We start from the raw sequence: 13,147 nt of genomic DNA, 5'->3' as shown, positions 1-13,147 counted from the left end.
TTAAAAACAAGCCATGGATACACGAATTATAGGTATCTATTTCTTTAATTATCTAAGCAGATCATGTTTCTATCAGTATTAATAAAGTGTAATGTTTAATTTTCGAGAAATAATATGAGTGTGTGTCGTTTTAAAATATACCTACATCGGTATATTACCGAATTTCCTCTGATAATAATAATAATTAATATTATTATTAGAGGAAATTTATTAATATTAAACGTAGATTCTTTTATTACAGGATATAATAATTTATGAGATTAATAATTATTATTATTGTTTAATGGTTATATCGAGACTATTTATTATGTATAACATTTCCGTTTGGTGATCGAAGTACTGGAGAATCACATTTAGCTTGAAAACTGCGCCGGTGACGGGCCAATACTCACGCGAAATACCAATCGATGCAAATTCTCTGCCGTTTGTCATACCAATTAAGATTCGTTATACTTTCGCAAAGACGGAAGTACGAAAACATCTCGTCCTCGAGATGAGCCTGAGCTTAAAATGCGAGAGGAAAGCAGAGACCACGGCACGCCGTTCAATTCCGCAGTCGCAGCTCCCGTTTCTCATTCAAATTACATATTGCTCGCATCTGACGATTAAATTCGGACTTGGATTGCACACCTAGCCTTCCGTGTCTCGCGACTTTGATGGACAAATACTCGTACATGAAGATTTTTCCCGTTACGTTCTCTCGTTACACCGAAATCTGTTATCTCCACGTGATCCTCGGAATCCTATCCCTCGCCGCCGCCGCTGCCGCCAAGATTCCAAGACGAGCGCTGTCCGCTTGGACCGGGAAAAGAAAAGGAAAGGAAACGCGTCCCTCGCCCTCCCGGGTTTGACGACGTTCGAGCGGCAAATTCGAGTTTATAAACGCCGAAACGGGGTTAAATCGAGGTTAAATTCTCAACATTAGGCAGCCACGCGCGCATTTAGCATCCGGAATATCCAACTTTGCACCAACCGGAGGCGGATCAATACTCGCGCGAACGCCGATCAATAATCCTGCGAAACTGGCGCGGCTCTCTCTCTCTCTCCCTCTCTCTCTCTCTCTCTCTCTCTCTCTCTCTCTCTCTCTCGTTATACCGGAAATCTCGGCGTCTCGTCTCTTCGGCCAAAGAGAAGAAAGGGAGACGGAGGGCGGCCGCACCGCGTGCGGGCCTTCGTCCCGCGTCGTGCTCATCCCGAGGAGGAGGAAGAGGAGCTCCGGCTCTTCGGGTCGCTAAAATTCCACAGAGAAGACTCCGCTCGCCTTCTAGTTTCGCGGAACGTGGAGCGACAATTACGGGTGTCCGCCCGGCGCGCAAGCGCTGCGCTCCTCTCGTTCGTTGAACCGTCCGTGAGAGAGAAACACCGTGCCGGTGTTATGTACGTGTGTACGTGTGCGGCTGTGCGTCGGATGGAGAGGAAAAAATATAGATTAGAAAGAGAGGGAGAGACGGGGGGAGAGGGGAGAAGGGGAGAGAGAAAGGGACGGGAGACAGGCAACAATCGCTGGACGCTACCAGCGCCCGATTCCGGTGCCAACGCTATCCACGCGCGGAAAGAACGGTTTTTACTTGAAGTATCTAAAAATTCAGATCGGAAAATAATTTACGGTCGCACCGTCCAAATAATTGTAAGGGAGGGTTCGAGCTCCGCGACGAACACTGCTGCAAAAAAAAAAAAATTATGAGCGATTTTACATAATTATTTCGACGATCCAACAAAGTTACCTTCATATCTCTGCATCCAGCTCAATTTTTTTACATCCGTCAGCGAGATTACCCAAGATTTCTCAGGCAGGGGGAGGGAAAAGCCGAAGTTTCAACTTCTTACATCTCTGCGAGTTGCAATTTTTTTTTTTTAAGTTAAAAATAATAAACCTGGAAGGGAGTTTAACTTTTCGTCGTAAAAATCATTTTCATAATTTAATTTCTTGTTGATGAAATGTAGGAAGAGAGGGGCGAGCGCTCCTCCCTGCTTCTCCCCTCCCCCTTGCGTACGCCCATACTCTTCGGCAAACCGTTGTATCCATGCGCGGACACCTCCGTGTCCTGCATATTTTCGAAATAACGAGTAGTAAAGTACGATAATGGACTCTACTACTTCAGCCGATTTCTCTTCAGAACGAAGTGTTATCCGTCCATGTATCAGCATCGTCCTTCGAGAGGTCGACTGTCACTGCCCCGAGGACCACGGTGGTGATCGATCGCGATCGCGAAAACGAGCTAGCTGCAAGAACCTCGCGAAATTCTCAATAAGACGGGAGGAGACCGAGAGAACCACGCGGACAGCTGACCTCGATGGAGAAACGCTTGTCGAAGGGATATCTCTCTCGATCTCCTTCGACGATGAGACGATCAGCGAGAAACAGCTTTACGCTTGCGTCACCGCGCCGCATCTCGCTTACGTCAGCCGATTTTGATGTTGTTATTGTGCTTCATTATCGCGTACCGCGCTTGGCCATGTCGCACCTTCCCTCGCGTTCGCGATCGTGAATCGGGGATTTAACAAAAAAAAAAAAAAAAAAACGCGAGACTCGGTGTAAAACCTTCCCCCAAAGCCAGTCAAACATTTGCGAAGTATACTGACCGGGATTATGTATTTTAATTTGTCATTTATACGTTGTTTGTACATCAGTTCAGATTTTCCGTCTGTCGGGATCGCTCCAATCCTCTATAAACGTTTAATCAAAATATTTATTCTATTCGATTCAAATTCGATGCGAAAAAACCGCAAATATTTATTTTGTTTTAGATAGATTTGGTAAACACATTCATATACTTTACATATTACTGACATGATATAATTATATTTATTTCTTCTAATTAAAAATTTTTAAGCAAAGCACATTTTTACATATTATTTATATCCACGTAGTTACTTATTTATTCGAGTTATTTAATTTTATCGGTTTTTCTTTATTTCCTTTATCGAGTACATATATTTACACCATGACTTTTTTAAAATTAATATGGACAAATTATATATAATTATATATAATTATATATAAGGTACCTGTACCTAATATGTACCCAATTTGACTCATCCACCATTTCCAAATAGTTACACAACGAATTTCACAGCCAATATATCACTTAGAAAGTCAATACAATGTATTTATGCCAGTTAACTGGTCAATAATTAACTGCTTTCTATGACTTGCAATCACACTTTATTCAAATTGTGCTCTTCTGAATCTAAAATTTCAGAGAGTTTTTGCGTTGTATAACTATCAAGTAACAATTATAAATATCCGTAATTGATATTATGGTATAGCTCTTTATTTATGCTTTTGAACACTATATTTACTTTATATTTTTATTAAAATATCTTGTTTATAATTTAAAAAAGAAAACTCTTTGTACAGTGAAAGCATTATGGCCAGGGACACTACTGGAAACACGATATATCTTATTATCGTGCAAAAGTTAAGATTCTGTTTCTTTATTTAGTGTATTCTGTTTAACTTTTAATTAGTATTTCTCCTCTTTTTCCAATTACAGTTGGAAAAGCCTTTTGACAGATAAAAGTTAAGATAACGTTTCGTGGTAAATAAACACAGTTTTACATTTAATAAATAGTTGTATGGGTAATTTTTTTCATAAGTATGTTAATACACGCTTAATTAAACTTGTTAATTTTTTTACTTCGCATTTCTTCAAGAATATTTATGAAAAAGAAGATAATATATGTATAATTGGGCTATATGTAAGCAACATGGCTCAAGTGTTATCTATTTCTTTAATCTTTACTGCATTTTATATAAATAAATGAAAATATTTTTTGTTTCAGAAATGTTTCTTATTTTAAATCTGACCTTTAGTTTTCAATTTTGTATTCATCAAAAATTGTTTAAAATCCCCAAAGGTTAAGTGAGTTAAATTAAACACAGGTACCTTTTATATATATATATATATATATATATGTTTCGCAGTTTGCAAACAGAACCACTTTCTTTTGCAATTAGCGGATTATAAATCATTCACGAGTTACGTTCCGCGCAGCTCCTTCGCGAATAAGCTTTATCCCTCCCCATCACGCTACGCCGCGTGGCATCACTGGCATAATTAGACTACGGCGAATGAATGCATCATCGTTGTAGAATTGTCAATTCGTATTCTGCAGCCTGCATTCAGAAAGAGCGCAATTCATCGAGACTTTTATTTCACTCAATGTAACATTGAAAAACGAGCAATTCTATATTTAATGCGATTCAAGAAAGGAGAGAAAGAAAAACCGGATTGATATCACGCCAAACATAAATAAAAAATATATATATATATCTGTACGAAACAAAGCGTGGCCAAATTTCTCCTTCAATTTGTTGTGCATATTCTCGAATGACCTTTGTTTGTGCGCTCCTTCGCCAGCTGCGCCGCCTTCTCGATTACGTCACCTCTCTGCCTCATCCTTTAACTCGCCGGTCTTTTCCGCAACGCGCGCGGTTCTGGAGCTCCAGAATCTCGTTGTTACGACGAAACCGCGTGATTTGTTTCGACCGGAGGGAGGTCGAAACGAAAAGAAAGGGAAACGCGCGCGTCGCCGTACGCTACTCGGCGAAATTAAAAATACCACGGAGGAGAGCGCGGAGGCAGATAGTCAGCTACGACGATGACTAATCCGCTTTCTACCGGGTGTGCGCATTGAGAACCGCTGCGCTCCTCCGAGGCGCGCTGCGTTCCGTGTACCACTCCATTACGCATTCACCAACACACGTCCCTCTCCCGGCGTGTCTTCCGTCCGAGCCGGGTCGAGCCGAGCCGAGGGGAACCGAGAGCGCGGCGTCGGCGTCGACGTCGACGTCGGCGTCGTCGATGACGCCGAGCGACGACGCCGACGCCGCCGCCGCCTCCGCTCACTCTGCTCCGAGCTGTCGAACGCGCCGCATCACCACTCGCTGTTGTTCTTCACCAGAGTTAACTCACGTCGCTAAAGCTAAGTCCCCCTCCGTCCTCTCCCGACGCACCTCTCCTCGTCACCATCATCGTCATCGTCGCGCGTCACCTCGCCGTCATTCGAAGGGACAAAGTCAGCCACGCACCTTCTGGGCTCTCCCTATGGTTCCTCTGCCGCGCCGCAGACGCCTCGGGGTTCCTCGATCGTGTTAGGCAAGCTAATTCCTCCTTCGTATTCACACGTTGGTACACGCACTTCAAGTTTCATTCCCCGAGCTTGACCCCCGTCAAGCTGGTTCACCGACGATCCGTCGAGATCCCCCTCGGGACTCTCGGACTTCCCCGGCTCGAACCCCACAGCCGCAGGCGCGCGATCGGATGACTCTCCGAGGGTGAATCTCGTGCGTCTCCCCATGAGAGTGCCGGCGAGCCGGTAAATCTCCTCACGCCCGTTTACCGCGAATGTTGTGCCCGAGTCGTCACTCGTCAGCCCCCTCGCACGAGGACGCGTCCGGTCCTGCAATGGGACCACCGTATCACGGGTGCCTCGCGGGCCCTCGCGAACGGGACGACCGTGGTAACCGGAGTCGCGAGACGACTTAAGACGACTGTCCTTCCCTCCCCAGAGGGAGATACCACTGGGGTCGTTCAGATTGCGAATCCTCCTCATCGCTTGTCGAGGGGAGCACAAAGCTGGACCAAAGGCTGGAGGAAGAATCGCGTGACTCAAAGGTAAAAGAGCTTTTCCTCGTGTCCCCCTGCCCCTCGTCGCCGAGCTTTACGATCCGGAGGTGCCTGCCGTTTAGGCGAGTTTAGGGTTCACCCAGAGAGTAACTCGTGCACGCATTGCTCGTCCCCGACGCGAACGGAGGTGTTCCCTATTGCCCCCCCTCCCTCCCTCCCGCCCCCTTTCGCTCCCCTTTCGACCGTACCGGTCGGCTTTGAATCAATAATCTCCGGCCAAGATTATATGTAGGCTCCCCCGCGGTATCTTGTATTCGAGGACGATAAGAAAAATGTATCGAAAAGGTTTTGAGGGAACGGACAGGGGGGATTGCGCCAGGTCCCAGGAAATTGATTTTCCTTCTCCCCATCGATTTCTCTCTTCCCCATTTCTCTCTCGCTCGCTCTTATTCTCTTCTGGGTTTAGCGGCGGTGCGCGCGATATCAGTGCGCGGATTATTGATTTCCCCGTTCACTCCGACGTTGCTTATGTTATTTGTGAAAAAGAGAGGTAACAGCGCAATGATCGCTGATCGTAATACCGGGTGAAATCATCTGCCCGCGCTGGAGGAGAAAGAGAGAGAGAGAGGGAGGACGAGAGCAAGAAGTCGTTTCCTCGCGGTGAACGTAACGACCCAATTAATCTGTATTCTACATCGGTTGTTTCGGTGTCCCCTCCCCCCTTTCATTTTACTCCGCTACCGTGTAATTTCACTCTGATCTATATATAAATCTTCGTCCCATAGAATTTGAATATTTTTACTTTGTTTAACGTCCTGGCAATTTCGACATATATTTTTTCCTTTCTTGTAATATAATTGTACATTTTTCCAGTACACTAAATATTTTTATTTACATATTTATATAGAAATACGAAATGTTGCAGATATACATATAAATCGTGCGCACATAAAACAATAACTGTTCTGCATTTTTGTCGCACCATTTTGGACTTGCACAATTTGCAGTATTTCTGTTTTAACAACCTTCGTTAATTACATGCGGTGATATGAATATATAGAATATATTATTTACAACTCATCGATAATTTTACTATTTTCCTTAAGCCGCGATGAACCGCCGAACGATTATCACTCCGTTAAGAATGTAGAACTGTCCTTTAATCTCCAACTGTTAATTTGATGGTTGCAGCTGGCAGAAACACCCGAGATGGAATCGCCTTCGGCCCGTCAGGACTGTTACGTTGAGGCCCAAGAGGATTCCACCTCAGTGGAAGCCAAGGCAGAAGGCGCACCGTCGCCAGACGAAGCGACGTCAAAAACGATAACGACGACAGCAACGGACGCCGACGACGACGCGGCGCGTCCTTCCGTTCTGCAGGACTCGTGCGTTGAGGACTTGGTGATGGTGTGCGAGAGATTGGATGAGACACCAGAGGACGAGAGACCCGAGGTGAGACAATTGAGTGATAACCCGGAGAAGGATCAAGCGGAGGAAGAAAAGGAAGCGGATATGGGTCTAACAATAGGGAAGAAAGCCAACGAGGACGGAAGGCTCGAGAAGAATGAGATCGACACGAAATCGACAGAAGGTTCTCTTCCGGGACCTGAAGAGTCACCTAAAACGTCCAATTCCGAGGATTGCGATGTCCTCGGGGAGTCCTCGAAGGTACGAGAGAATGGGACTGAGAAGTCCGCACTGCCGGACGTTTCTAGAAAAAGGCCGGCCGCGGGTGACTTCCTGCCGATCGGCGCGGAGATCAAAAGGATCGGTATTGAGATCCCGGAGGAGCAGGCGACCCAGCTGAGAAACGACGTCAGGAGACTGTCGCCGGTGCTGGTGAGTCTTCGTGAGAGAACCCTCGGTGAGGTGTCCCTGACTTCGGAGTCCTGCCTCTTCGGGGACGAGATTGAGAGTAGGATAACGCCGAGGTGCAACGATGTCCCTGCGAACGATTCCCGGATTCAGGATATCGATCGGAATTCTGACGCGAGCCAGGACGTGAGCCATCGGGAGGTGGAGGAAACAATCGGCAGGCTCAGTGCGAATTCTTCGGAGTGCACGAGCAGCGACAACGTCGAGGATATGTTAGGCCGCGAAGACAGAAAAATGGATTGCGACAGCGGGGGGGAAATTACGATGCTCGGCGTCGACGTGACTTCTTCGACGTTTTCGAGAAGCAACAGTACGGACGATAAGACGACGGAGTCGCGTCAGGAACACAACGTCGGGGACGCAAACGCGGCCGCGAAGGTTGACAGCATGATACCTTGCTCTCCGACCGAAAAGTGCGTCATTGAAACGACGACGAGTCCCGCGTCAAGTCCCGTCTGTCGAAATTTAACCATCGTACTGAATCGCATCGAGAACGAGAATCTAAAGAAGAGTGTCCAAATGAACACGAGCGCTGACGAAAACATATGGGAGTACGTCGTCGAGGAGGGATCGTCCTATTCCAGCGAAAGGAGAAACCTCATCGAGGAGGATTCGCTTGCAGAGACCTCGGAAGCTCATGAGAGCTTGAAGAAGTTACGCAGCTGGCAGAGCAACTCCTCTCCGACGGCCAAGTCGAAAAAGTGCGAACCGATGGAAGGTGCTCACAGTCCGAACAGTGGACTGGTCCTGAAGAAGTGTAAGGTGGTACTGGAGAGAATGGGCGAAGTATTCGCGGGGCATTCGCAAGCGCCGGAGAACGAAGTCGAGGAGAGTGGAGCCTCGAGGATGCAGGTCGAGAAGGATGATGAGTCCATGCCTGTTGCGGTGATCGGTAAGCTCGAGGAAAACGAGGAGGTGGTACTGGCGAGCTCGTCGCCCACAGCCGAGGATAGCCGCGTGTCCAACGAACTGGACTCATCGGAGACGATGCCAAGCTCACCGGAGGACGCGCCGGAAGTGTCGGTGGACGTCGCCGAGGGCGTCGACACTGAGACAGAGACGGAGACCGGCTCCGACAGTTCGGAGGTGTCGCCTATCACGAGCATTCGTCATGAGTTGCGCGACGTCGACGTGGCGCCTGATCAGCTACCTTGCTCCGACGGGGACCCCTTATGCTGCGTGGAGGCGATGGCGCCGATCATGACGAGATTGGAGGCCGACCGGCCGGAAGCGTACACCGAGGACTCCGCAGAGAGCCTGGCCTTGGCGACCGGCGCCAGGGATGAGGTCAGATCCGATGGGAGCGACTCCGGCCTGGGGAACGAGATCCCTGGTGACCCAGGTCCGGCGCCTGCACCAGAAAGTGATTCTGAGACCTCCTTCCTCGACAGACTGCCGGACGACATCCTTTCTGACAAGGACAAAGGTAAGTTTCTTATTTTAGAATTTAGAATTTTCTTTACGTATTTCGATGGAAGTATCAAGACTGCTTACAATTAGATTATTATAAAGTTCTGGTTGCAAATGTCTTTCACAATATTTTTGGAAAATTCGGGAAAATGTAGAATTTTCAGGGAATTTATTATTTGCCTTTGAAAATCACGGATTAGTGGGACTTGGTGTGTTTGGAAAAATTTTTGGAATTGTAATTTCAAATTCAAATCTCTCTTTTATCAAACAAAACTGTTTCTTGAATTATTTTTTCTTGATAGTGCAAAATTAATTAACAATTTGGAAATTATATTCCAATAACGTTCTCATGTCACTTGAATTTAGATTAGAATAATACGTCGTTCTTAATTAACGTTGTGTGTCATTTTCAAAATCTGTACTTCCGTTAAGCTAGATCCGCATCTTACAGAAAAATCATTATATAATTATTATCTTCGTTTAGTACTTTTTTAAATTTAATATTCGAAACTCAAATATTCGAATAATTAAGGAAAAAGATATAATAAAATAATTTCAAAGTTGCAGTAGAGATGTAAAAAGTCTTAATCATATCTGGAGTTTTAAATAAAATTTTCAAAAATTCCGAGGAGTAACTTTTTCATAAAATTTTTTTGTAAAACATTCTGGATATGCTTTTTGAAATTTGAAGTCTTTCGGTAAGAATGTACACGGAGAGAATTTTCTCTTAAAATTTACCCTCAAAATCTGATAATTGTGGGATAATGTGTGACCTCGAGGAATTTTACTATACTTTTTAGTAAAATTTACTAAAAGTATAGTGAAATTTACTATGCTTTTAGTACAATTTACTAAAAGTATACAGTAAAGTCATACATTATTTTACAATTATTAGATTTTGAGGGTAAATTTTAAGAGAGAAATTCTCTCCGTGTAAGACATAATTTAAGATAAATTAATTACGGCAGTCGAAAATTAAAATGTTATTGTTAATCATTGTTTTTGAACGGATTTCAGTGGATTTTCGAATGTACGCAACGCATTATATAACAATTACTCTTGGTTTAAAAATCTTTCCAGTCTGCTTTTTATTTTACATCTTACTACATTTATGATTCTACGATTAATTACGAGCTACTGTATGTCTATCATATTTTATACTCAAGTTTTAAATTACGTGTTATTCAATATTTCTTAATTATTCGACGTCGTTAAGTTCTCATTTGTACGAGTATTGTCTTATTATTTCTTTTACAAAAGCTTTTTGATAAAAGCCGCTTAATGCAATCTTTTAATAAAAAGTGCAAAATTCTACGGATAATCATTCTAAATGAGATAACCGACCTGGATAATTCTTCCAGACTTTTAATCTTATAAAAACGCAAAATTTTTAGACATCGCGAGGATTCTCCTTGCCAGTCTGGCCTCGTGTGTGCTGGTCGAAGCTGTCCAGCGAGCGAGGAGAGCGCAACTCGATAAGCCTCGCATCGATTGTCAACGCGTGATACACCGGGTGTCTCAGAACACAAGTGGAAACTATAGCGTTGCTTCCTCGATAAAAATTAAAGTGAACTTTTCACGGCGAAAATGTCAACCAGTCAATTTCAATCTCAGCGCCCGAGCTACGAATTAATATCTAAGAGTAAAACCTGCTTCGACCCAAAGGATGAATGAGAAATTTCGTTATTCACTGACGAAGGAATTTCCCCATCACCGCGATTTCTGATTCGCGAAAGCAATAGAGAGATTCTTTCCCCTCGATAAAGAAAATCATTCCCCGCGAATCTTTTGTTGGCGTAAGTCGACTTCAAAGCACGATGGATAATATTAATTGATTTCTGTCTGGAAAGTGTAACATAAAGATATACGTATAATCTTGCGTTTTTTTTTGTGTTGGTGAATACAATAATGAATAATGGTAGCATTTTTATATTGTATAGTATAGCATTTTATAAATTTATTCGTTGTCATTGGAATCTGAAGTGGCTTCGATATACGGAATATATTATTTAAATATTCATTAGGAATAGATATTGAATTCTAACATGAATGAAAAAACAGATAACCGTATGTGAGCAACAGCCTACTATATAAATATCAACTTTACACTTATAAAGGATCACTATAGATGAAAGACAAAAATAATTTTTATTTATTATGATTAATGCATAAACAATTTAATTAATCTTGAATGACGAAATCGTATTTTGAATAGAAGGACATTAATAAGATCTAAAATGATACAATATCTTCTTTCTTCAATCAAGATAAGCAGTCACTCGACTTTAAATTCAAAATACTTGTGAAGTGTGTGTAAAGTTAGAGTATCTAAAATTGTAAAATTATTTCTACATTATGCTATATAAAAATAATTAAATAATTGAAATAAAGTTGTCCGAATTACTATTAAAAGTATTTTTATTTCGTACGGGTTTAGATGGACATAAAAATGCTACTACTAATATTCTCTCTCAGCAATCTAAAATACGTAAAATTATGTTTATATTACACTTCTTAAGCAGAAATCGACCCGTTTCCGGAGTCCTTGTCGAAATTCTACTCTTACTTTCGACTTTAATTTTGAGGTCACATTTTAATCTCCTCGTGTTGGTTGTCGAAAATTTCCCATTTCGGGGTCAAAAAGAGATTTTTAGCAAAGCCTCTTAAAACTCTCTGCAAACTGTTGTAGTCAATAAGTTAAATATAATGATGAAGAAGGTGGTGTTATGGATCCTTCCGTAATATCTTCGTTATTAGGTTAAAGAGGTGATCACTTATGGAACCGTTTATTTAGCGGCCCGCGGTTATGCAGTGGCGCCAATATCCAGCAACCGACATTTGTCATAAGTCATTTTTACTTTTGAGCATGGTGAAACTATTTTCATAGAAATCTTCCCCCCTCCCTCTCTCCGTAGGAATTTGCTATTTCGTAACACGGCGCGCGTGTCTTTCAGGCGTAAACCAGTTGGACGGCTACGCGGCGTCCTCGGGAGCGCCCGGGACGCCGGGCCAACTGCCTCTGACGAGCTTCCGAACACTGCCGGCCAAGAGCAACCTCAAGCGCAGGCTGACCGACTGCATGGAGGGCGACGAGTCGCGGGGCAACGTCGACGAGCCCCTTAAGAAAAAGCGCAACATCCAGTTCGACGCGGTGACGGTCTATTACTTCCCGAGGGCGCAGGGCTTTACCTGCGTACCTTCCCAGGTAAGTCCCTCGAAAATTGGTCCCTCCTCCCCTCCCCCGCGTTTCATTTTTCCTTTCAGCACCTCGCAGGTAACCGTTGTGTTGCCCTACGTCTTCCTTTTCTTCCCTTTATGTCTACATTTTAACTCGTCTTGCTACTCCGTCCGCTGCGATTGTAGCAGGAGATGGTTACGGTGCTCACTGAATGCCGCATTTAAATTTTGTATATTTTCATTCCATTATTCCGGAAGAGTATGAATATGCAAAATGTATTTGTTTTTGTTTATTCGCTACCGTTCTCTTTGCAATTTGTACGCTTCGCGCATTGCCCGCTTATACTACTTCAATTGTCTTCTTATATATTGTTTATTATTGTTATTTGGAGGTAGGATGTAATAAATTGTCGTTAGCATCATTATTATTAAATTGATTATCAAATTAATATCTTGACATTACTTTTACTGTCGTTTTTGTTCGGTTCATAATCGTTTTTTTTTTTTTTTCAAGATTTATTCGGTTCAAGTTTTAATTGAAAAAAATATGTAGAATTACACAAGAAATATCAATACAAAGATCCAGCTATGAATAAGGCTCATCTTTAATTATTTGTGTTTTTAATATTTTTATTTATAGTTTTTTATTATTTTATTATTTTTATTATTTAATTTTCCTCTCTTTGCCTCCGCTAAGATTTTATTTATACTGGCTGGAAGAATGAATAACAAACGTCCGAAAGTTGTTTATGACGGAAAATCTCGCCGTCATTTGTGGAACCCACCCCGAGAAATGTGAGCGATCGAACTTATATATGAGATTACGATCGATCATTCTTGCTTTCAATCGCGTTCACGTAAGACAACTCCTTTTTCAACTCCTCCATTTCGCATCATTTATAATATCGTTCAATAATATCACGATAATATTCGCTGTCAAATTTGTATAAGACACCGTCGATTCTCTTTTCTTACATATGTGCCATTACTTTACGGCAAACTTCTATAGTATCGTATTATAACGGTTCTTATTGGTTTGGATGTAAAGTTTCAGCCATAAAGGATTCCATACGCGCTATAGAAGAAAAAATGAACCAATTTTTCACCGGTCT

General features: G+C 43.0%; 1 protein-coding gene across 2 annotated transcripts in view; it reads left to right on the top strand.

Annotated features, from left to right (window-relative positions):
- Positions 1-13,147, top strand: part of LOC105836348 — a 45,561-nt gene that overhangs the window by 27,017 nt on the left and 5,397 nt on the right. Inside the window, exons 1-3 of one of the 2 annotated variants that reach the window (XM_036287564.1) lie at positions 5,499-5,621; positions 6,765-8,874; positions 11,813-12,063. In XM_036287564.1, coding sequence (XP_036143457.1) covers positions 6,783-8,874; positions 11,813-12,063 — 2,343 coding nt within the window. In that variant the 5' untranslated portion in view covers positions 5,499-5,621; positions 6,765-6,782. Of the gene's footprint in view, positions 1-5,498; positions 5,622-6,764; positions 8,875-11,812; positions 12,064-13,147 lie in introns of those variants that run through there. The other variant, XM_012680317.3, reaches the window with a different exon arrangement.

The sequence above is a fragment of the Monomorium pharaonis genome, chromosome 5, assembly GCF_013373865.1.
Source record: "Monomorium pharaonis isolate MP-MQ-018 chromosome 5, ASM1337386v2, whole genome shotgun sequence".
Taxonomy (NCBI): Eukaryota; Metazoa; Arthropoda; class Insecta; order Hymenoptera; family Formicidae; genus Monomorium; species Monomorium pharaonis.
The sequence above is the reverse complement of the archived record's forward strand: the minus strand, read 5'-3'. Positions and strand labels throughout refer to the sequence as shown.